This window comes from Selaginella moellendorffii, unplaced genomic scaffold, assembly GCF_000143415.4.
Source record: "Selaginella moellendorffii unplaced genomic scaffold, v1.0 SELMOscaffold_146, whole genome shotgun sequence".
Classification (NCBI taxonomy): Eukaryota; Viridiplantae; Streptophyta; class Lycopodiopsida; order Selaginellales; family Selaginellaceae; genus Selaginella; species Selaginella moellendorffii.
In genome coordinates this window covers 86,070-109,025 of record NW_003314407.1, presented here as the reverse complement: position 1 = coordinate 109,025, position 22,956 = coordinate 86,070, and the positions used below count along the sequence as shown (strand labels likewise).

Below are 22,956 nucleotides of genomic sequence, written 5' to 3'. Positions count from 1 at the left end.
GGGAAAGAATTGCGGAAGAGAATATCCTGCGCGTATATGCCACTTTCAAAAAGCTATAGAGAAGATAACAAGAGCTCCAAGAGCTCTCGGCCCTGTGAGAAATAAAATACCCATCCATCCCCTTTGTTTGCCACGTTGCGCTACCTAGGGCTGAAGAGAGAAGAGATGGGCTTGGGCAGCGTGACATCTCTGCGCGAGCTGGAGGCGATCGTGGCGCGGGGCTCAGCGGTGGTGCTGCATTTCTCTCCGCGCCAAGCCAAGGGCGTGGAGGAGGCGGAGGAGCTCCTGAAGCGCCTCTCCGCCGACACCCCACAGGCAACATTCCTCCGGGTGAGTTGCGTGATCGATTTGATGCCCCGAACGAATGTGATCATCCCTTCCTCCTTTGTAGATCAACGCTGACGAGCAGGCGGAGATAGCACACAAGTTTGGAGTACCAGTGGATGCTGCGGCGCCCTTCTTCGTCTTCATCCAGGTATCAAACCACTCTCTCTCTCTCTCTCAGAGTCCCCACTGCTGCTTCCACAGAACTGCGAGGTCGTGGACACTCTCGAGGGTGCCAATCCTGCTCAAATGGCGCACAAGGTAGCCAAGGTCGCAGGGCCGCCATCGCTGGTGAGCGCTGCGCAGCCATCCAGCCTGGGAATGAGCGCGGCGCCATACCTCGTCCAGGCTGTGCAACGAGGGGCACCGCCGCATTCGAGCGAGGCCGGCTTATAGGCTAGTCCGTCCGCCCCTCTCCTAGAGAGGATTAGGGTTAGGGTTTATCGTGAGCAGCAGCGCTATGGAGCTGGATGTGGACGCCAAGACTATCAAGCGCGTGGAGCTCTACAGATGGCGCGGCGTCGCCTGGCAGCTGGATGTGTGGCCGTTTGTGCTGCTCTATGTTGCCTGGGCATTGCTGCTGCTTCCCCAGCTCGATTTTATGGATGCCGTGATCGTCTTGCTCGGCCTGGCTTTGCTCCACATTCTCGTCGTGCTCTTCACTGCCTGGTCGGTGGATTTTCGCTGCTTCATGCACGCTTCTAAGGTTTGCCTTCCACGCGCTTCTCTCTCTCTCTCTCTCTCCCCTCTCGCTGAATCGTGCCCGTGGCTTTCTTTGCAGGTGAATCGTGTGCGCGAGGCCGACGTCGTCAAAGTTGTTCCTGCCAAGTTCTCTGGCTCCAAAGAAGTTGTTCCCTTGGTGCATACAACCCTGGTATGGAAATGCGCTCGCTCTATCCATTTCATGGGACTGACCATTGCTTCATTGTCAATCAGGAAGTCGGATCCAAGAATTCGATATCGTCTCAGCCAGAGCATAGCTTCGAGTTTCGCAAGCAAAAGTTTATCTTTTCAGACGATACGTTTCGCAAGCTTCTCTATCCGTCCAAAGAGACGTTTGGCGTGTACAGCAGAAGTAGCGGCTATGGAACGGATGCGAAAGAGAAGGCCGCTTTGGGCAAATGGGGCCGGAACGTGTAGGAAGATCTCGCGCCCCGCCCTGCCCTTGGCATTGATTTCCCCACTGACCTCGTTTTATGCAGCTTTGAGTTCCCTCAACCTACGTTTCAGAAGCTAATGAAGGAGCACTGCATGGAACCGTTCTTCGTTTTCCAGGTACTTGTTGATCGTTCGAAAAGTTCCCTGGCTTATATGTTCTTTCCCCAGGTGTTTTGTGTAGGCCTATGGTGCCTTGACGAGTACTGGTACTACAGCATATTTACTCTCTTCATGTTGATCCTTTTCGAGTCCACTGTCGTCAAATCCCGCCTGAAAACGCTCGCGGAATTGCGTCGCGTGCGAGTGGATAGTCAGACAATTCATGTGTATCGCACTGGGAAGTAAGTTGATACTTCAAAGTCCGCTGTTGTGTCATTGACTGCCTTTCCTGCAGATGGTTAAAACTCTCAGGAGTAGATCTTTTACCGGGAGATCTTGTATCAATCGGTCGAGCCACAGGGCAAACAAGCGAAGAACGCACGGTACCAGCTGATATGCTACTTCTTGCCGGGACGGCTATCGCCAATGAAGCTCTTCTGACGGGTGAATCGACACCACAGTGGAAGGTATCATACGGATTCTCATCTGCTCGCACGTTTACTAGTGTATCGACAGGTTTCCATTGTAGGCCGCGATATGGAGGAGAAGCTGTCAATCCGAAAGGATAAAGCTCACGTACTTTTTGGGGGAACTAAAATACTTCAGCATACTCCAGACAAGGCAAGGCAAAGTTGTGTGCGACTTGAGTTGAGGATCGCCTTCTTTTGAAATTGCAGGCTAGTCACTTGAAAACTCCGGACGGTGGTTGTTTGGCTGTCGTACTACGCACGGGCTTCGAAACGAGCCAAGGGAAGCTAATGCGGACTATACTTTTCTCTACCGAGAGGGTGAGCACGTGATTTATTGCGATCCATTGTGACTACTATGCTCTGCAGGTTACTGCAAACAATTGGGAGAGTGGTCTTTTCATTCTGTTCCTTGTCTTCTTTGCTCTGGTTGCGGCCGGGTATGTCCTCAAGCAGGTAAAGTTTCTCTTTGTGCAAGCTTGGAGTTTCTTATTTATTCATAGCGACTTTCAGGGGCTAGAGCACCCAACGCGCAGCAAATTCAAGCTGTTCCTGAATTGCTCTATGATAATAACTTCTGTCATACCGCCGGAGTTGCCGATGGAACTCTCGATTGCAGTGAATACCTCTCTCATAGCTCTTGTACGACGTGGAATCTATTGCACTGAACCTTTTAGAATACCTTTCGCCGGGAAGGTAGGCTTGTAGTCTTTTGTTGATTTCTTTGACGGGGCGTGGCATCCAGGTTGATACTTGTTGTTTTGATAAAACTGGGACTCTCACGAGCGATGATATGGTATTCACACATATTGTTTAAATGAAAGTTCTCACTGTTTGATGTACAGGAATTTCTTGGGGTTTGCAACGTGGAGGGGAAAGGCTCTCATCTCGAGAGCGATCCTACGAAACTCCTTGATCGTACTCTGCAGATTTTGGCCGCCTGCCACGCCCTTGTTTTCGTGGATAACAAACTGGTAATACCTTGCTTGTTGACTGTGCTTAACGTGGAAAGTGTCTTCCAGGTGGGAGATCCTCTTGAGAAGGCTGCTCTGAAAGGTGTGGATTGGTCTTACACAGCCGATGAGAAGGCTGTTGCCCGCAGGTCTGTGGAAGCTCGTGCTTGTAAAGACGTGTACTTAATGCCCTTTGTGACAGGGGAAGCGTGCCAGCCGTTCAAATCATACAGAGGCATCACTTTTCTTCTTCTTTGAAACGAATGTCCACCGTTGTGCGTATAGATGAGAACTTTCTGGCCTTTACAAAGGTAGTGTTTAGTTTTCACTTTAAGTATCTGGCGACTCGCCCTTCCAGGGTGCACCTGAAACAATTCAAGAAAGACTGGTTCACGTTCCTGAGTCTTACGTCCACACATATAAGACGTATACACGGCAGGGAGCTCGAGTTTTAGCTTTAGCTTACAAAGTCCTTCCAGACATTCCGGTAAGTGATTATGGACATAATTGCAGTTTTGTGTTGCTATTAACGGGTGCTGTATACAAGGTGGGCGAGGCTCGATCGTTAGAAAGGCAGAGCGTTGAAAGCGATTTAGTTTTTTGTGGTTTTGCGGTATGATGCAGTTTTTAAATTTTTCTCTTGAATTAACGTCGGTCGTAGGTTTTTGCTTGTCCTCTCAGGAAGGATTCGGCCTCCGTTCTGAAAGACCTCAAAGATTCGTCTCATGATCTGGTACATAACGTTGGATTTTCGTGCTGTAACGCTGACGCTGTTTTTTTATGTTTCTTAGGTGATGATAACAGGGGATCAAGCTCTTACGGCTTGTCATGTTGCTGGTCAAGTTCACATTGTCTCTCAGCCAGTTTTAATCTTGACTCCTCCATCAAACGGGCAGGATGGTTTTAATTGGCTTTCGCCTGACGAGGAAACGAAGATAGCTTACGAGTAAGATTCTGTGTCTTTTCTCTTATATTTTCGAACATGGGAGCTGTTTCCAGGGTAGAGAAGATCCAGATATTGGCGGACAACTATGACCTGTGCGTTTCTGGTGACGGACTTGCTATGCTCCAGCGTACAGGTGCACTAGAACCAGTGTTACCTTTCGTAAAGGTAAGGGTCGAAACATGTTCTTGTGCGGTCCTGAGGTTACTTCAGTACAGGTGTATGCAAGAGTTGCCCCGGATCACAAGGAGCTCATTCTCATCACCTTGAAGGATGTGGGTAGAACGACCCTTATGTGCGGCGATGGTACAAACGACGTCGGTGCTCTGAAACAGGTCTGTAATCTCTTTTATAAACTGTCTTTCCTACCGTTGATTGGGTTTTTCAAAGGCGCACGTAGGGGTCGCACTACTTAATGCTGTAGAAGTGCCTGGAAAATCGCCATCAGCCTCCAGCTCTACCGGTAGGCATTGCACTTTATATTCTTCGTTGTCCAACAGCCTCTATAGTGACAGTGAAGAGACAAAGGGCTCCGACATCCTCGCAGACAAGTCGTCCGAACAGTGCTGCCAGTCGCGCCGAGCAGCAAAAGCAGAAACTGAAGCAGATGATGGACGAGATGAATTCGGACGACGGTAGAAGCGCTCCCGTGGTGCGACTTGGTGATGCGTCCATGGCGTCCGCGTTTACTGCCAAGCACGCATCGGTGCAGCCAACGGCCGATATCATACGTCAAGGCAGGAGCACTCTGGTGACGACGTTGCAGATGTTCAAGATCCTGGGCCTGAATTGCCTCTCAACGGCCTATGTGCTCAGTGTCATGTACCTGGATGGCGTGAAGCTTGGCGACGTGCAGGCAACAATCAGTGGTCTCTTCACGGCGGCATTTTTCCTTTTCATCTCGAACGCACGACCTTTAAGCACACTGTCCGCTCAGAGGCCGCACCCCAACATCTTCTCGGCCTACGTGATCATATCCATGCTAGGACAGTTTGCGATGCACCTCTGCTTCCTGGTTTCCGTCGTCCGGGCTGCCGAGTCGTATATGCCCGAGGAGTGCGTGGAGCCGGACTCGGACTTCACCCCCAACCTGGTGAACACGGTCTCGTACATGGCCAACATGATGATACAGGTGGCTACGTTTGCGGTGAACTACATCGGCCACCCGTTCAACCAGAGCATCCGAGAGAACAAGCCGTTCTTCTACGCCTTAACAGCCGCAGCTCTGTTCTTCACAACCATCAGCTCCGACCTGCTGAGAGACCTGAATGACTGGCTCAGGCTGGTTCCACTGCCAAAGCCGCTTGGGTGGAAGCTGCTGCTGTGGGCGGGGATGATGTCGCTTGGCTGCTTTGTTTGGGAGAGGCTTCTACGGGCTCTCTTCCCCGGAAGGCGACCACTTACACGGAGCAAGGCGAGCAGTAACGTCGATAAGAAGGTGCAGTAGTAGATTGGCTCTCTACTGGAGGGGCAATCCTTTTGACGGAGAGCTTGCACGACGAGTTCTTGGCAGACGAAATTTTTTGAAGCCTTTAAAAGTCGTGGAACAGCATGATTGCGTCGTCTAGCCTTGTCGCAGATGCCTCGAGCACCTTGGCGATGTTTCTTCGTCTGCTGCTCGCCTCGTCAAGAGGAACACTTGCGCCAGCCTGTGGTGGATCACACACATCCAATCCATAAGTCTCACGAGCAAGCAACCATACTACTTACTTGATCTTGCTCCTGCTCCTGCTGTTCAAGCTCCTGGGAGAGGCGACGGCCCAGACTCCATGCTGCATTATGCATTTGGTTGAGCACGTTCCATGCCACTATTTCGAGATTGACGCGCCACGAGATAGGCTTTGGATCATCCTCCTGTTAGGAAACGAGGGCAAACGCTAGCATTGAGTTACAAAATCAAGAGTGCCATGCCTCTAGCTCGATGAAGTGCTCCTTGACAAGTTTCGACAGCAGTTCCCATGCCTCCTTTGAAGGTACGAGCGACTTGTCGGAGATCTTTACATGCACAACAAATCCGTTAAAACAGTCGAGCGTTCAAACTTGCACACCTGCTTGTGATCCAGGCGGCCTTTTGTTGACAGGAGCCGAAAGATTCTGCAGCACTTCCGTCCAAATCTTTGTAGCACAATGCCTTCCATCTGTCAAAGTAGCCAGAGCAGATGAGATATGAGAATAACGATATCTCCTTCACTTACTTCAGCCTGCCTCGCAACATCTAAGATTTTTCGCATATCTGGAAACATGCCGAGCGGCATAAGAGCACGACTAGAATAAAATGGCGGAAATACGAACTGATAGCATACTGTTCACTCGCTTCACCAGCTCGATCAACGACAAAACCATCAGCCGTCATCTGCAAAAGAGCGCAGCGTATCCTTTCCAAGGGCATGCATCGTCCCTCCTCTGTCTTTCTCACGGCCTCGACAATCGCTTCCATTTCAAGAGGGCCTGACAGCGAAACGTAAGCTAGTTGCGAAGCATCGAGCTAAAAGCTTACTGGACAGCCTTTGTCTGACGCTCCGCTCTGCCTTGCGGCTTCTGTCGAGAATGCACGCCAAAACAGTTCCACACCCAAGGTCACACTTGGAGCTCACCAGCCTCACGCAGGCCTGGAAATAAAACGATTACGTACGATGGTAGCTGGGAGCACTACTCCTACTTACCTGATGCCGTAGGCGACGTATGAACTCCTCGTAGTTGACTCGCCAAATAACATCTTTGTCGTCAAGGAGGGTCGTATCCATTTCCTTGCGCTGGTTCCAAGTGATCCTTAGTCAAGGTTCAGTATAACAAAAGTGAAGGAGCGATACCTTGTGACCCGTGATAAGAGAATCATCTAGCGTGACCAAGTCCTCGGATTGTAGTTGCAACGATGCTGGCAACCGAAACCTGAGGGCGTCCGACTGTGCTGCCGCATCGAGTACACGCCGCTCCCGCGTCTGAGCCGTCATCCTGGCTCGCTTCGTTTGGCAAGGAATGAAAAGCTTTTGTTTGTAGTTGTAGGCAAACAAGCACAGGTACCTTGTTGGGCTGTTCTTCCTCCGCCAGAGGCAACGTTGGCTCTGGCAACGGGCAGCGCTCAATGAAATGCGCCTCGACAAGCTCCACGAATGCTTTCTTCACGCTCATTTCGACCTCAACGTCACCTGGCAATGGAGGCGTGAGAATACCATGAAGGAAGAGCGCGAGAGAGTTCTACCTGGTTGAGCGCATTCCGCTGCGCGTTTGAGCAGCTGGTCGAGCGTCAGTCGGCCGTGCTGCAGTAAGGCGCCGAGCAAGCCTTGCGCCTCGCTGCCAATGTCGTCGCGGACGAGCGTCATAAACTTTGGGAAGCGCATCCGGTGGAGGACGTTGTCCAGTATGAGCATGTAGAAGGTGTTGGGCTTTGGTGCTGGCCTCCCTCCAGCGCCTAGACAAGCAAAGGAAAACAACTAAGCGAACTCGAAGAAGAAGTCACGCACTCACCCAGGCCATCGTGTTCTTGCTCCACCGAAGCTCTAAAAGCTTGTACGCAGTTGTGCTGGATGAGCTGCTTCAGGCAGTCGCCCAGCGGCGCGACGTCGATGCCAGTGAAGCGCGCAATCTCGGACAGCAACAGGCTTCCACGCTGCACAAGGCAGTCGCATACTTTCTAGCATCATCCACCCAGAGAAGCAATGGTGAGCTACGCTGCGAGCGATGGCGATGGCGATGGCGTTACCTGGACAAGCTCCCCGAATTGGTCGTTGATGAGGTCACACGCCAGGTTGCGAGCAGCCATCACACTCAAGAACCCTAGCTTTCAAATTCTCGCTAGGGTTCTTGTGCTCCCGCCCATGGCATTGGCGCAGCACAAGGGTAAGGAGAATCTCCCGCCCAATCTCCAGGACTTGCTCAAGAGCAACGGATCCAGCGATGCCATCCAGTCCCAGCGCAGGTAATCGAGCTCCAGCAGACGTTCATCCATCCAGATCTGTGCTCTCTTTGCTTGTCCAGGTACTTTCTTGACGCCATTCAGAGCTACGCCGGCAGCGATCCGCTCAAGCCATGGGTTGCGTAAGTGTGCTCGTCCTGCATTTCCCTCGCTCGCTCTCACTCACTCGAGATTTTCCCTCCCAGATGTGTCAAGTGGGCCAAAGGCATCATCACCTCCTCCTCCGCCCCGGGAGTCCGGGCAGAACTCTGTCCATTGCTCGAGTTTTGCACCAAAGCTTTTCTGGACGATCCCCGATACCGGGAGGACCTGAGGTACCTGCGCATCTGGTTGCGCTACGTAAGTCTCCTCCTCTGCTTGGTGCTTCTGTATTCTTACTTTCCTTCTTTGCAACCGCTTCAGGCAGACTGCTGCGCGGATCCACTTCACATCTTTGAGCTCTTAGAGGCGAAGCGTATTGGCCAGACTCATTCTCTCTTTTACGAAGCTTACGCGATGATCCTCGAGCTACGAGGAGACATAACCAAGGCAAACCAGATTTATGAGCTCGGTATCTCGAGGTATGTCTGCCATTTTCACTGGCTGTTTTCTCTTTGTACTTATCTCCATCCTCCCAGACACGCTCAACCGGTGGAGCAACTGGAGAAAATGCACGCGAGCTTTTTGAAGCGCAAGTTCAAGACGAGCAGGCCTTCCGAAGTGAAAGGAAGCTTTGTAGCCGCTGTTAATCCCATGTCCAATATTGCACGGCCTCATGGAGATGAGACAATCGCTATCAAAAAGTACGCGGAGGAGGCTATCGTTCTGGGAGTTGATCCAGAGGCAGCAAACGCGGAGACTCACATTGGTCTGGTTGAGCCGACAATCAACACCAGAGAAGCTCTTGTCAACGTTCTTTCCTTGTTCAACCAGCCCTTGCCATTGGATCAAGTGAAGCAGCCTAAAGCACCTTCATGTCAACGACGTGAGCTACCAGGAGCAATGGAGCTAAATGTCTTTGTAGATGAAGCTCCTTTGGAACAGGCAAAGAAGCCACAGGGACAGGACAAACCAAGCCTGGGAGCCGGAAAGATGGACTTCAATATATTCGTTGACGATGCTTTCTGCGACGACCGGCGAGACCGCAAGATCGAATTCGTAGATCCTTGGGACGAGACCCTGGTTGCGGACTTGCTGAAGAAACTGGCGCCACCCTTGCAAACTTGCAAGGTATGGTCTTTGGTGATAATCTCTATATGAACTTAGTGTTGCCTGCCTGTAGGGATTCCATTGCAGCAGCAAAAAATATAGCGGAGGCGTCTCATTGTCATCTCTCAAAGCGAACGCACGCAATAAGACTGTCGAACTAGGTACGGTTCTGTTTGTTGCGCTGGTTACCAAGATTTTCCTTCTATGTGACAGGAAACTCGACTTATTTCCTAAAAGGATGTACAGGACAAGGTGCTTTTGCTCAAGTTTACCAGGCCCACGAAAACAGCAACAATGAATCACCAGTTGTACTGAAGGTGAGAAGCGCCCCTTGGAGTTTTTCAGTTGAGTCTCAAACATGATATGTAGATCCAAAAGCCGCCGTGTCCGTGGGAGTTCTACATATATTATCAGCTGGACAAGAGGATCCCAGTTGAAGAGGTTACGTAGATTGGCCGAGCTTTTGTGTAACTAATATGATGTACATTCTTGCAGAGAGACAGCTTTGGCAGTGCCCGGAAAATGTATGTATTTTCCGATTGCAGCATCTTGGTTGCTGGCTATGGCCAGCATGGAACCTTACAGGTGATGTGGGGTTTCTTCACTTGATTGTTAGTATCTCATGACTTACTGCATCCAGGACGTTGTGAACGCGTATCTAGCGCATTCGCTGAAAATGGACGAGCTCCTCTGCATGTATTACACGATCGAGATGCTGCGCATGCTTGAGGTGTTGCACGGAGTTGGCATCATTCACGCTGATTTTAAGCCCGACAATCTACTTATTCGAAACGAAAGGTAGTTCTGGAAGTTTTTCTGCCTTGTTACGCCCTTGCATATTATGTTTCAGTGACAACTGGGAAAACTGGGCGCCGAACAGGCCCGGTTGTTGGAAGGGTCAGGTAAAAGATATCTCTTAGTTTCTGTCTCGAGGCTTATGTCTCGCGTTGCAGGGACTATGTTTAATCGACTGGGGAAGAAGCATAGATATGAGACTCTTTCCAGAAGGGACCGAGTTTCTTGCAGACAGCAAAACATCGGCCTTTAGATGCATTGAGATGATGGAAGAAAGGCCATGGACTTATCAGGTGAGTGACAATGCTTTCTTACTCGATGCTCATAAAGTGCTTTTGCAGGTTGACGGCTACGGTTTATGCTGTATAGTGCACTGTATGCTCCATGGAAGCTACATGGAGCTCGAAGAGGAGAGAAGCCCGGACGGTGGTCGCGTCCATAAGCCCAAAGCATCGCTTAAACGGTACTTCAACTTCCCACGGTAGCTAAAGCTCGTTTTCCCCTCGTTTTCCCCTCGTTTTCTCAGGTACTGGAACACGAATGTGTGGGACAAGTTTTTCAAGACGCTCTTGAATGCCTCGCCGCCACTGCCGCTATCCTCGCTGCGGGAAATGCTGGAACAAACCATCGTCTCCAATGCGGCACACCCAAGGCGGCTAAAGGAGCTCCTTATAAAGCAGACGGTCATGATGTACCCCCGGCGGTAGAGCAGTCCATCTAGGGTTGATGCGCGAATATGGACGACGTCAAGGACAAGGCCAAGGGGCTGATGAAGAAGCTCAAGAATCCTTTCAGCTCCTCTAGCAGATTTAAGGGAGAGGGACACAGGTTGGGCGAGCCGCAGCCAGAGCCGTCGCCCCGCATAGCAGCCAAGAGTAGCGATCAGCGGCAGCAGCAGGACGAATGGAGGAGAAATCAGCAGCAAAGGTGGGAAGCGGAGCAGCTCAAGGCCGACAAATCCAAGTCGAGAAGCGCCAAGCCGACGACGCCGTCATTGACTCCAAGGCAATCGGCATCGGCGGAGGTGAGCGTAGAGCCCCAACGGTCCCGTCTACTCCCCGATCCAAGCGTAAACGATGGTGGTGGTGGTCTCTTCAGTAAAAGCAGCAACAGTCCGAATGTCTCTCAGGAAATGACCCCCGACGACACAGAGAAGATGGAGGTAGCCGTGGCGACATTTCTCTCTGGCGGCGCCTCCAACGGAGCTGTCCAAGTTGTCGTCCGGCTTCTCACAAACATCATTAGAGATCCGGCGTCGGACAAGTTCAGGAAGGTTCGCATGGGAAATCCCAAGATCCAGGAGAGTATTGGCTCGGCCGTTGGTGGTGCCGAGTTTCTCGAGTTTCTGGGCTTCGAGGCCGTCATGGAACAAGGTGAGCTGTGGAGCGTAATGGAAGAGCCGTCAGCTGAGCGCTTGCGAGTGATCAAGGAAGTTGTAGCGGCGCTCGAGGCACAGCTTGCACAGCCTTCACAGCCACAGCTTGCGGCGAGGACAACCGAGGAGGCGAGTTCGTTTGACAGACAGGTATTTGGTCCAGGCTCTGGATTTTGTCCTGACGTCTGTGTTGGCAGGTGCGAGTGTTTTATGTTTCGGCAGAAGGTACTGCGTCGCGTGCAGAGCTTTCGGCCGACTTCTACGAGCTGTCGCTGGACGAGGTGAAGAAGCAAGCGGCGATCAAACGAAAGAAACTGGAAGACTCTCAGCTGCTCATTCCAAAGTCTCTGAGGGAGAAGCAAGTACTTGCAGCACGTCAGAAGTACAAGGTGTCGGTGATTCGCATACTCTTCCCCGACAATGTGGTGCTGCAGGGCCTGTTTCTTCCCAAGGAGCCAACGTCCGCAATCCACGAGGTTGTCTCTACTCTTGCATCTCCGCTTTGGCTTATAGATTTGTCGTGTGCAGTTCGTCAAGGCCTCCCTCAAGAACCAAGTTGAGTTCAAGCTTGTGGATCCAGTTGCTGTGGCAAAGCCGATTGCCTTCGATTCTGACTTCAGTCTAGACCAAGCGGATCTGGTACCGACAGCCATGTTGAGATTCCAAACTGATGCGGCAGATTTCTCTGGGCTTCGGTCCGACTATCTCGCGAGAATGGAGCCATTGACGCCAACACCGTTCTGAGAAGCGCTTAAACCAATCATTCATGGAACCACGTCCCAGACGCGTTTTGAATACAATAAAATAAATCAAACTCTGACTCGTTTACCGTTCGTTCGTATGCTGCTGAGAGCTCACAACTCGTCTTTCACGTCAGCATCGTTTGTGGAAGAAGGTTCCTTAGGCACTTGCATTGTGTTCTCCTCGTCCCTGCCTTTGCCGAGGATCCTTTTGGTAAAAAGTTGCGCTTCTTCGTCAAGGGCCGGCCATTCTTGGACAATTCTTCTGGCGCCCTGCGGTGGAGAACAATGAGAATTTACCAGAGAACACAAGAAAGTTTGCGGTTTTACCTGTAGTTTGGGCTCCTTGGTCATGGGATTGTTACACAAATCGATTGTCTTTGCTCGGCCCTTGGTGGCATTTCCACACCAAGACTCACACCACAGCCATTCTTGAGGGAGGGAATATATCGGTACCGTATGTTGAGCATAATTTGGAAGATCCTGCTTCAAATTGTGAGAAAAAAAATTAAAAACAACTCAACTTCAAACCTCACCTGGTCGAGATTGGAAAGGCTGTTTGGATCTTTGCTTAGATTTTCATAAAATACACGCAGGTTGTCACCGGCTGCTGTTTGGCGGAATTTATCAAGATCCACAACGTAGAGCGCACTGCAACTCAACAGTGCAAGTAAACAAAAAGAACAGCTGATCCAAAGATTTTTACCTGATGTGATAAGGCTTTCCTTGCAGATGTTCCTTCCAGAATCCCTGACATATAATAGTTACACAAAACAAGCAATGGCAGTAAAAAGGAATACCTGACTCCAAAAGCGATAACCATCCATATCTTTGTTGTTATCGCAGAAAGGCGTGTAAGCGAGGGGTCTGCCCTTTATATCCATGTCATATAGTTCCCCCATGTCAGCACGCACTATTTGATCAGCGTCCACGAAGATAACCTGCTTCAAGGAGTGAGGATTGCCATTAAGGCAATTAAGCACATACCTTTTTGAGAGAGAGAGGGAAAATCACGTCAAGGAACAAAATCTTATAGGCCCATATGATTCGTTGCTTTTCAGTCTGCTTATGAAGCCAGGTAGGCCACTTGTACGTTACAAGCTCGTATTCGAAGCCATACTCGACAGCCACATGAGGTATCAAATTCTGCACGAAATCCTGTCAGCCAGACGCGATTTACAAGTCCGCCAACCTTAAATTGTGGAGAAAGATAATTCTTGATAAACCAAAATTTCACTGGCCGTCTAGTATTCTTCAAAACGCTGAGCATCATAATCTTTAGAAAACGCTCGTATCTGCAAACCTTCTGTGAGAAAGTCGGATCATTCAAACATCTAAGACTTACAGATGCCCCGACGCAACCGAGAAAATGTTGATGGTTTCACCATGCCTCGCTGAAGCCTGTAATGAAACTGTTCACTGTGAGTCTAAAACTTGTAAAGTAGAACCTCACCGAGGTATTCTGTTTTGAAGTTTTCTTTTCTCCTGTGCCCATAATATTCGCAGCCCATTCAAAGAAACCTTTCGTCTTGTCCTGCATATATAGCATAAGGCCAACGTGACAATGTGATAAGATGGGGAACATACGCTTAGAGATGTTTTCTTCCCGTTGTCGTCATCCACTACCAACAGCTTCTCATCTTCCATCCCTCTTCGTTTTACCACCTCAAGATGTACTAGTTCTCCTCTCATGTCAGCAACTAAGATTTGCTTGCTAATCGGACCCTCATCCGTTCCTTGTTTATGTCCTTGTAAAGTGTATAGCTCGCTCGATCTGCCTCTGGCTAGACCAAGAGTCCATACCCCGGGAGCAGCCTTGAGTTGAAAATAGCCAAGATTGGCCATGACAATGGTGTCGACCACATGAGCGTGCTGCTTAGTTCCTAAGATAAGTTGAAGTCCACGAGGCGGCTCATTGTGCTCATAACAGTGTCCTTGCAAATAAAAGAATCAAGAAATGCGATAGAGCGATATAGAACTGTGAATACCTGTTATCATAAGAGCTTCAAGCTCAAAAACGGCATGCAAAGTTCTTTCATCGTCGAGCTTTTCCAAAACAATATTATCCAGGTCATGACTGCAAGTCAATACACGTCAGTACAGGATAGTAGAATAAACGTCAACTTACATAGCCACGACAGGCTCTACAAGCCATGGCTCGGGTACATCTAGATTAAGCGTTAGCGTCTTCGATGGGGGCATGTTGGAGAACCTCGCATGCGGCCCAATACCACCTGATAAAAACTCTTCCTGGCAACATGTAACTCTCAGGCATCAGCTGCAACACAATCAGATGTTTTACTTTTGACGGTAGAACGTATCTGTAGAAATTCTTTAGGGGAACGTCCCCAAGTGAGCTCTGTAAAATTTACGTCAAAAGCAAGAAAAACTGACACAGGCGAGCGTACCATCGGATTCAAGACTATACGTATACTTGGATGGAGCCATTCTTCAAGCATCAGCAGAAGAGGAGTCAGTCTTTGAGCAAGAGCACTCAGCGGGTTGATGACCGCATCGATTTGAATCGGCGAGCCATCGACATGCCGGACAATAGCACTTTCCACCGAAAGAACACGTGAATAGAAAACGCAGGTGAAATAAGTACATACCTGTGATCAGCCTTGAGGAGCTCAAACTGTGCCGTCTCGGAGCTCCGAGTGCGCGACGCCATTGTGGATGAGACTGCCATGATGACGGTGCTTAGGTACGCACTAAGCACAACAAAGTAAGAGAGGAAAGCCACATTAATTAGGTCGACATACCTTGTAATGTCATCAGGTTCTAAACCTTCCCACTTCACATCTTCAATAATTTCCTGTACGTCCTTTATCCTTCGCCGATACATTAGTGATTCTAAAAGCATGAGGTCTTCCGCAATAAAAGGTTTTGAGTCTTGACTAGAAATCTAAACAGACGGTGGTAACTCATGAGTTTCGAGAAAAATAAAAACTTACCCTCCCATTTGTAGCTACGGCGTTAATACCTGGCCTGATGCCAAACAATTCCGCTACAAACTTCTTTTCCTGTAGACTATTGGTCAGCATCGATATAGAAACAAAATCCATTACTTTATGGAACTGTAAAAGCTGAGTAGATAATGTAGAGGACTCCAAGATTGCCTCCTTCGCAATGTCCAGACCCATCTCTTTAGCAGTACTCAAATACAAATGCAGAACCTCCTCAAAAGTGCCTGACTTGTAATGCGTTAAAAAAGAATGTAACAACCGCAGGTATTTTGCTCGGCGACTGAAGAAAAGAAAACCGTAAGAGAAAAGTGATAACAAAACCTTAGTGTTTAGTACCTTGATGCCTGCATAACGTGACTAACAAGTCGGGGAAGCAGTAACTCTTTTGATGATTCTGGAGTATTGTCCGCATCCTTCATGTTATGTAGAATAGCAAGACGCCCTCTGTCTGTACCTTCCATCTGAAATTGAAGAAAAGGTAATAATACACTCTTCGCTTCATCAAGTACAACTTACAATGTAGCGGACACCTTGCGTCAACAGACGTATACCGGATTCCTTCGTCAAGTCAACAACTAGCCAGTGAGTTACAGGTTTTACGTCATCTTCGGCTGCAAGCATGCAATCGCTTCAGCACATCACGTGAATAGTGGATACGTACTTCCAGGTGTGTGCAGATACTGGAGACTACATACAACTGGATGGCTCTCAGAAACCACCGGTGCAACTGACACATACTTCGAATCTTTCCCAGTGCCAGCTATCTGCATGCAGCACAAGTTAATTGTAAAGCTCAAGAGCACACTTAGTACCTTTGGGTTATATCTTTTAAGGCCTTCCTCTGCTAAAAACTTGTCTAAAACATCTGTCCGTGAATGTATTTGACCGAAGTAGACCATTTCTTGTATTTTAGGGAGTTCTTCATTCATGGCCGCCATCACTGAAAATTGTGGCTAAGTTCAAGTGACACGTTAGGAATGTCCCTAAGATTTGATAAATGACAGTATACCTGACTTTCTCCATAAACGAGACCGTTCATGAGGAGGCATGGATATACTTCGGATAAACCAAGCCTGTATACAAACTGGCTGCTTTCAAATGCTTCCTTTCTATAATCTTCACCATTCTTCAATTTGGAAAAGACCTCCATAGCACTGGTTTTCGTCATAGTCCTATGAATTTTGCAAGCATTAGCATCAAAGTTCAAATTGACAGCAACAAAGAAAAGCTTACCCGAGTGATTTAACAAATCCTTCCTCAATATGACTAGCCTCGGTATAGTTTTCTTCAGAATCTTCGGAATAAGAGTCCAAAACCTACAACGCAAAGAAATCTCATCATACTGGAAATTCCACGAAACTCTCACGTTTTTTAGAAACTCAAAAGCGTTATAAACTCCTCCCGTATTCTTAACGTAAAGAAAAAGACGTATCATCTGGAATTTCAAATTGAAACAGGTGAAACCGAAAGAAAAATAAAACGGCTCACCAAGCTGGATAAATCGTCCTTCTCACCAGCTCCATTTTCTTCGTCTAATGAATGCAAATCCGCCGGCGAGAGCAGGATGAGACCAAAACGCATTGGCAAGTTGTTATGATAATAGTGCAGAATCATCTCCACCGTCTGCGAACATCAATATTGGTGGGCAAGGTTCAGAGTCTCACAAGCGGCTTACTCTGAGTCCTCTCACGGAAACCGGGTCTAGTACGTAGACTGCATGGTATAAGTTCTTTCGGATGTAGCGAAGCTGTCCTGGGAAAGCTGGCATTAATAGCTGCATCAAAGTATACAGAGAATTTAGGCAAGATATCAATGGAAAAGAAAAAGAAGAACCCGATAGCACCTCGTTCAGATTTGTCCTCCACCTTTTGTATTTATTATCTTCTTCAAGATCATTCAGATAGTGCACAAAATCCTTGGAGCGAAAATCCACTCTCACTGCAACTGATTCAACCGGCTCAGGTAGCCTCAAAAGCTTCGACACAGAACTAGAGGGAACCTGTAGAGATAAATAGTTACGTTTTTATCCTCCAGAGCGTCATACTGACCTTCATTTTCAGTATCTTATCAGCAAAGGACAGCTCTTGATGCACCATATGAATCAACCTGCAAAAACAGAAGGTCAGTGTAGCAGACCGTTATCTACATAGAGTAGTAGGCTAACGTGAAAAGATCAAGGCTCTCAGGATTGACTAAAGCCCCATTGATAGCAAGAAGATTTCTTCCTGGTGAAATCATTTGCTGATTGGAAACTATTTCCTGCTTGATGGTCTCATTGATCTAGGTAAATAAATGAAAAGAAAGGTGTATCAAGCCCAGTCTGACGAGGAATGTACGAAGATAGTTACCTTCATGCGAGACAATGACGACACGAGATTTGGAAAGTTTTGGTTCAACTCCTGCATCAGCCGTAATGGTTCAGATGCTCCTACGATTCTCTGAGCTGCTTGGTATCCAAGATCTATTAGAAACGTGAGTAAGTACCTAGAAGAGTAAATGATTTTCCCCTTTACCTTTTACTTCCCAGACATTCATGCTGTCCGATATCTCGGACGACAGTAACTGGTCTCTGAACGTCATGAGCTCCCCTTCAAGATGAGGCTTACGTTCCTGAGAGCATGCAATAAGAACAGGACAACAAAGGAAAATGCAATGTCCGTACAAGAAGCCTCGAGAAGATAAACCCTCTGACTTCTTGAGCCAGGGGATCCTCAGTAGAGGTATCTTCAGATGATCCACCTGGTGAGGCATATAAAGGAAACTTGGTAAGGGAAGACAACACGGACACATGGTACCAGCTTTGACTTCGCTGTCGTCAATAGCTTTGTACTCCATGTTTTTCAGCGCAAGCTCAACACCGTAGCCCGCAAGGTTGAGTGGCTCGCCGACCCCTGCTTTACTACAAGCTGAGCACGACTCTTCGCAACCATCTGGAAGGAATGGCCGTGCCACATACCGCACAAGGTCCTGAAAGAAACAGCAGTTAAAAGCACTCCGCAGTATGCCTCGCGTACCTGAGTTTTTGAGGAGTCGCTGAGGATTGAGTGGAACCTTTTGAAGCAGGGCGTACCAAGTGCGCCGTATAGGATGGCAGTGTAGGCAAAAGATGCGGATTGTGGATAGACGTGATCAAACTCAAACAAGTCCAAAGTTTTATCCAGCAAAGGCCTGTTTCAAAACATTGTGAGAAGCGAGGAGAAAAAAAAAAAACGAGACGGTAACTCACTCGCCCGACAAGGATTTCAGCCAGTGGAGGAGCTCGGACTCTTCTAGCAGAAGACTGGATCCCACGTCCACCCAGCAGCACTTTTGCCGTGGAGGTCGTGGCCGATCACTGCCTTCGGAATGAAGGTTGAAGGCTGACAGTGATTCCAGCGCGAGCTGTGCGTAGACAACAAGCTTTGGTGACGCGCTGCGCAGCGAGAGGGACAAATCTAAGAGGGACGCGAGGTGACCGTCCAACAAAGCGGAGCCTTGCGATAATATCTGCTCTAGGCAATTGCTGGTGCTGTTGGAGGAGGACTGGCTCTCCTTCTCCTCCCGCTCGATCCACGAGTCAATGAATTTCCAGAAATTGTCATCCCTCTCCTTGGCCACAAGCTCACTGCAAGCACACACGGGAGAGTGGAATTTCTAGCGTATGGCGCTCAGGCAACTTACCCCATTTCCAAGAGCAGCGACGTCCCACTCCATTTGGCGTGGAGCTCCACGATCACATTCTTCTGGAGTCGATGCGCCGCTGCTGCAGCCAGCACCAGGATCGCGACCCATGCCAGCAGCGGCAGCAGCGCCTTCGACATGGCCTATAAACCCTAAACCTTGTTGCAGCCCCTCGCTGGAATCGAACGCCTGGTTGCCCTACGATGTCAGCGAAGTCACATGTGGTCTTGTACAGTCACGAGACGGGACAGTGGCTGGCTCAAAAGAGATGAGTCTTACGAACGAACGAAGCCTCCATGAATTTTACAACCTTGTCGCCAGGAATGATTGTTGTCCAAGAGCCGGAGAAGATTGGTTGATATCGATCACGAATCGGCCACTCTCATCTATCACCCATCGAGGACGACGACGACGACGACGACGACGACTGGCGACAACGAGACGACGATTTCCCCGCGTTGCATTGTGATTCTACGGTTTACGATCGAGCGATGGTTCATCCCATCCATGCTAACGTTGTCTCTTGGATCGTCATTGTCTCATTGTCTTGTCTACTACATGGAGCAACTGGCCAGCTTACCTTCGACTTCTACAAGACCTCTTGTCCGAATGTGGATGCCATCGTCGCTAACGTCACTCTCGCCCTCTCCAAAAGGGACAATGTGGTTGCACCCGCGGTGTTGCGCCTCTACTTCCACGATTGCCTGGTGGAGGTGAGTACGTGAGGCCGTCTTGCGCATTATGGATGAATTCGATCCATCCACTGGCAGTGTAGCTTAGCTTGACATTGTATGATCTTGGTTGGCACTGGCAGGGCTGTGATGCATCCATTCTCATCTCCTCCACGCCCACCAACGTCGCGGAGCGAGACGCGCCCGACAATTTGAGCTTCCCGCAGAATGGATTCGACGCAATTGTGGAGGCCAAGAAGGCAGTGGAGGCTGCATGCCCCGCGGTTGTCTCGTGCGCCGACATCCTCGCAATGGCCGCCAGGGACGTGGTTGTGTTTGTAAGTGACGATTGATGCTCTCTCTCACGATCCAAATATTTGCGCTTCATACGACAGAGTGGCGGCCCCAGGTGGGCGGTCCCCAAAGGTCGGCGGGACGGCCTCATCTCTCGCGCTGCCCGCGTCGAGGGCCGCCTCCCGGCCTCCAGTTTCAATGTGTCGCAACTTGTCACCCTGCTGTCCACTGTCAACTTGAGCATCGAAGATCTGGTTGTACTGTCAGGTGTGCATAGTATTACACAAGTAGCGACACTAGATAGTGATATAGTTCCTCGCAGGAGCACACACAATTGGATTCTCCCATTGCAACCAGTTCTCCAAGAGGCTCTACAACTTCAGCAGCGCCGCAAAGACGGACCCGTCGCTGGATCCGACGCTAGCTGCGTCGCTCAAGGCTTCGTGCCCGCAAGTTGGCGGGAGCCCCAACACGGTGCGGGGATTCGACGCCACCACGCCCTTCGCCTTTGACAACTCCTACTACCGCAACCTGCAAAACAACAGGGGCCTGCTCGTGTCGGATCAGGCGCTGGCCCTGGACAAGCGGACGTCGCCCGTGGTGGCCAGCTTGGCCGCCAGCCAGGAAGACTTCTTCTTCGCCTTCATGCAAGCCATGGTGAAGCTGGGCTACACCGGCATCAAGACCGGCAGCCAGGGCGAGGTCCGCAGAGACTGTAGAGCTTTCAATGCTCGATCAAACACCTAGCCAATGGCATTCCCTGCTTTCTAGAAAAAGCGCTAGAACGCGTTCATCTCCAGGAGATAAGTCCGGCGCTTGACCAGCAGGCTGGCGGCACTGGCATACGGCTCCTGGAACGCGCCGGCGACGAGGCTTTGGAGGTCCTTGGGCGCCGGCGTGTCGCTGGGCCGGATGGCGACGAGGGTGGCGCCGCGGAGCAAGGTGCCGTCGGGCAGCGGCAGCAGGGGAGCATACCACAGCTTCATGTTGAGGGCGGGGACCTGAGTCCGGTTGGAAGAGACGGAGGCGGCGGCGATCGGACTGTCGCGAAACTCGCACAGCTGCTCCTTGCTCATGCACAGCGTTCCCTGCCCATCTGCGTCCGTCAGCAGCAGCCTCTCCAGCGTCGGGTGCTCCGCTATGATCTGCTGCAGCAAGAAATGCCGGGCCGACGCCGCGATGAGCGAGCTGATTGTCCACACCACTCTCGACTTTAGGCTTCCATCCGTGTAGAACGTCTCCGGAATGCTCCCATTGTCGTCCTGCTGCTGCTGCTGCTGCTGCTCCCGCTCCCCCTCGTGTTGATCGCAATCGCCAACTTTGACTTCCTCGGCCGCCTCCTTGCTTTCAAGCGGTTTCACGTCCGCCACCTTCTCCCTGTAAGCACCCAGCATGACGCAGCTCTGCACCGTGCTCCCAAACTCCGCCTTCCACTTCAACACAATGTCCTCCTCCAGCCCCAGCTCCCCACCCGGGAGCTCAATCCGTAGCGTCTGGATCTCCTTGAAGTTGCGCAGCACCTCGCCCGGAGAGTGGTGAGACACCTCCGTGGCGGAGACCGGCCGGGAGCCTGAGCTCTTCTTCCCGCCAGCGCTGAAGGAGAGCATCTGTTGCAGTACCTGGAAGGGCCTGAGGAGGCTGCCATAGACGAGCTTGACGAGGCTGGACACAAGCCCCTTGCTGGCCTTGCTGCTGCAGTTCGTGTCCTCGCCCGATAGCACGCAGTCGACTCGCACCACCACATTGTCCACCTGAGACGCCACGCTGTTGAAGCGCTTGGACACGGCGCAGCACTTGCCCAGCGCCTTGATCTCGGCTATCTTGTTGAAGATGGTGAGCAGCAACGAGTCGGGCAGCCGCTCAAAGTGATCAAACTCCTCCTCCTCCTCCTCCTGCCCCTCCTGCTGCCGCCGTTGCTCATCCAGGCATTGCTCGGGATGGATCAAGCCCTCCTCGAGATACATTCTAGGAATACACCCTACAAACCCTGTGATCGCTTCTTGCTTCCGGGATCTCTCCTTCTGTCACTCACTCACTCAGAGGCTTGGAACCCCGGATCACTTGTTCTTGCTTGAGTTGCGTGTGCGGCACTCACGAAAACGGATAGATCTGGTGACTTACGCGTGAAAAGGGGCCCAGCCCCCCTCGAGCATCAGCCGTCGCTGCCGCTGCTGCTGCCGCCGCCTTGACCCTCCCCCTTCCCCGCCAGCCACCAACAAGGAAGATCAAACCTTCAAGAAGCACCGACCGACACCGCGGAACAAGCACAAAAAACTCGGTCCATCACGCCATCGCCGTACGCGTCTGCGCACTGAGCCACATGGCACAAAAACAAAAAGAATGTACGGTTCACTAACCCGGCAAATCAAAGTAGTATACCAGATTGAGTCTCTTGGAAATGAGCATATTCCGGCCCCTTTACACCCGGGGCTATCAAGAAGATTTTCGTGCACAAGCTGATAACGCAAATGGACGATCTTGTTCGGTTTGAGATGGCTGTCAGAAACATGGCAGAGGAAAGGCCGTAAATCTGTTGTTGTTGGAAGTCTGGGCTTGTTCCTTCTCGCACCAGTGGGCTACACACTAAATATTTCTGCTCTAAATGATGCTTGAATTAGATTGATGCACGTCGGGAGGATGCAGAGTGGCAGGGTGGGATTCGCAACAGGATCCAGGGGAAGCGAGGGATTGAGCTAGGAGCTAGGTATGGTGGCACTGGCTTGCTGGGCCGGGCAAACCAGTATGGTTTAAAGGTTTTACTTTTAAGGTTTAAACCGTTGTGGGAGGCACCCATTCTTCTTCGTCTTGAGACAAGTGCAACAATAAGAATCGGTGAGTTGCTAGTGCTTACGGGACCTCTGAACTCTGGCAAGTCGGCCTTGCTGTCCGAGTTTAAGGAAACGATGCAAGTGATTTCCGATCCTCATCAATATGCAGGGGGGAAAGTTACACTGCAGCTAGCTTCAGCAAGGAGCTCAAGGCCAAATCGGCCGTGCATTACATCAGTGAGGGTGTTGAGATTCCTGATACTGGACAAGCTTTGAAAGAGGCTGTCAAGTCTGCTAGTCCGGACGATATGACAAGACTACTTGAGCGACTGGAAGCCTTGTTCAGGACGGTCAAAGCGTATGTCACTGGGTTTATGCAGTGATGAGGCGAACAAGCTTCACAAGTGGAGCGTTAGTCATGAAGAGCAAGAAAATCTGGCGACACTTCAAGAGTGGTTGGTGTGATCACGAAGCAGAAAAAGTTGTGGTGTTAGCCAGCTCTAAGGATTCTTTCCAGATATGGATGGGATACAGGGTAGAGCGAGTGTAGCTGTGGTTGGCGATCTCGGAGACGAAGAACCGTTTGAGTTTTTCATGAAAGGGTTGACACCGCCATGGGAGTATTACTGTCCTGGCATCAAG

At 50.2% G+C, this 22,956-nt stretch overlaps 7 protein-coding genes across 9 annotated transcripts; 4 read left to right on the top strand and 3 right to left on the bottom strand.

Moving 5' to 3' along the window:
* Positions 1-169: 169 nt before the first annotated feature.
* On the top strand, positions 170-5,496 carry LOC9652088 (probable manganese-transporting ATPase PDR2). 2 transcript variants are annotated; one of them, XM_024666685.1, is made up of 24 exons: positions 170-330; positions 392-475; positions 529-1,030; positions 1,106-1,198; positions 1,261-1,460; positions 1,527-1,599; positions 1,651-1,823; positions 1,877-2,048; positions 2,098-2,202; positions 2,259-2,369; positions 2,418-2,504; positions 2,562-2,744; positions 2,794-2,844; positions 2,894-3,022; positions 3,071-3,150; positions 3,204-3,312; positions 3,360-3,488; positions 3,549-3,614; positions 3,663-3,734; positions 3,793-3,947; positions 4,001-4,112; positions 4,163-4,279; positions 4,335-4,407; positions 4,460-5,496. In XM_024666685.1, exons 3-24 carry the CDS (start codon positions 785-787, stop codon positions 5,389-5,391), a joined length of 3,468 nt encoding a protein of 1,155 aa, XP_024522453.1. In that variant the 5' UTR covers positions 170-330; positions 392-475; positions 529-784; the 3' UTR covers positions 5,392-5,496. The 2 variants fall into 2 exon arrangements, with proteins under 2 accessions (XP_024522453.1, XP_024522452.1); XM_024666684.1 differs by having other exon boundaries at positions 175-330; positions 4,454-5,496.
* LOC9652115 (DNA-directed RNA polymerase III subunit rpc3) lies at positions 5,448-7,729 on the bottom strand. Its single transcript, XM_024666690.1, has 13 exons — positions 7,645-7,729; positions 7,410-7,575; positions 7,144-7,353; positions 6,966-7,090; positions 6,755-6,904; positions 6,608-6,697; positions 6,442-6,553; positions 6,237-6,392; positions 6,140-6,177; positions 5,993-6,082; positions 5,856-5,939; positions 5,655-5,798; positions 5,448-5,593 (listed from the first exon to the last, which is right to left on the bottom strand). Exons 1-13 carry the CDS (start codon positions 7,702-7,704, stop codon positions 5,477-5,479), a joined length of 1,542 nt encoding a protein of 513 aa, XP_024522458.1. The 5' UTR covers positions 7,705-7,729; the 3' UTR covers positions 5,448-5,476.
* On the top strand, positions 7,651-10,570 carry LOC9652114 (mitotic checkpoint serine/threonine-protein kinase BUB1). The gene is made up of 14 exons (XM_024666687.1): positions 7,651-7,860; positions 7,920-7,979; positions 8,043-8,196; positions 8,260-8,417; positions 8,475-9,066; positions 9,119-9,206; positions 9,259-9,362; positions 9,415-9,486; positions 9,541-9,630; positions 9,686-9,843; positions 9,896-9,947; positions 9,999-10,133; positions 10,182-10,303; positions 10,367-10,570. The coding sequence occupies exons 1-14, from the start codon at positions 7,673-7,675 to the stop codon at positions 10,545-10,547; spliced, it is 2,154 nt and encodes a 717-aa protein (XP_024522455.1). The 5' UTR covers positions 7,651-7,672; the 3' UTR covers positions 10,548-10,570.
* LOC9652113 (plant UBX domain-containing protein 2) lies at positions 10,474-12,041 on the top strand. Its single transcript, XM_002992950.2, has 3 exons — positions 10,474-11,365; positions 11,413-11,691; positions 11,744-12,041. The coding sequence occupies exons 1-3, from the start codon at positions 10,577-10,579 to the stop codon at positions 11,957-11,959; spliced, it is 1,284 nt and encodes a 427-aa protein (XP_002992996.2). The 5' UTR covers positions 10,474-10,576; the 3' UTR covers positions 11,960-12,041.
* LOC112343364 (UDP-glucose:glycoprotein glucosyltransferase-like) lies at positions 11,962-18,774 on the bottom strand. Of its 2 annotated transcripts, XM_024666683.1 has the most exons (37): positions 18,582-18,774; positions 18,148-18,525; positions 17,936-18,089; positions 17,717-17,888; positions 17,584-17,660; positions 17,435-17,531; positions 17,270-17,382; positions 17,086-17,201; positions 16,970-17,027; positions 16,765-16,920; positions 16,597-16,695; positions 16,410-16,544; positions 16,288-16,356; positions 16,155-16,237; positions 15,931-16,093; positions 15,734-15,874; positions 15,583-15,685; positions 15,438-15,532; positions 15,258-15,382; positions 15,024-15,201; positions 14,910-14,978; positions 14,718-14,860; positions 14,565-14,666; positions 14,364-14,511; positions 14,258-14,314; positions 14,084-14,205; positions 13,944-14,032; positions 13,543-13,889; positions 13,409-13,489; positions 13,301-13,356; positions 13,148-13,250; positions 12,943-13,101; positions 12,756-12,896; positions 12,662-12,705; positions 12,492-12,606; positions 12,286-12,438; positions 11,962-12,228 (listed from the first exon to the last, which is right to left on the bottom strand). In XM_024666683.1, the coding sequence occupies exons 1-37, from the start codon at positions 18,719-18,721 to the stop codon at positions 12,070-12,072; spliced, it is 4,740 nt and encodes a 1,579-aa protein (XP_024522451.1). In that variant the 5' UTR covers positions 18,722-18,774; the 3' UTR covers positions 11,962-12,069. The 2 variants fall into 2 exon arrangements, with proteins under 2 accessions (XP_024522451.1, XP_024522450.1); XM_024666682.1 differs by having other exon boundaries at positions 14,565-14,860.
* Positions 18,775-19,049: 275 nt separating this feature from the next.
* LOC9652087 (peroxidase 55) lies at positions 19,050-20,293 on the top strand. Its single transcript, XM_002992949.2, has 4 exons — positions 19,050-19,294; positions 19,396-19,590; positions 19,648-19,813; positions 19,869-20,293. The coding sequence occupies exons 1-4, from the start codon at positions 19,073-19,075 to the stop codon at positions 20,291-20,293; spliced, it is 1,008 nt and encodes a 335-aa protein (XP_002992995.1). The 5' UTR covers positions 19,050-19,072.
* Positions 20,275-21,871, bottom strand: LOC9652112 (F-box protein At5g46170). Its single transcript, XM_024666693.1, has one exon. It carries the CDS (start codon positions 21,508-21,510, stop codon positions 20,326-20,328), a length of 1,185 nt encoding a protein of 394 aa, XP_024522461.1. The 5' UTR covers positions 21,511-21,871; the 3' UTR covers positions 20,275-20,325.
* Between the last annotated feature and the right edge of the window lie 1,085 nt (positions 21,872-22,956).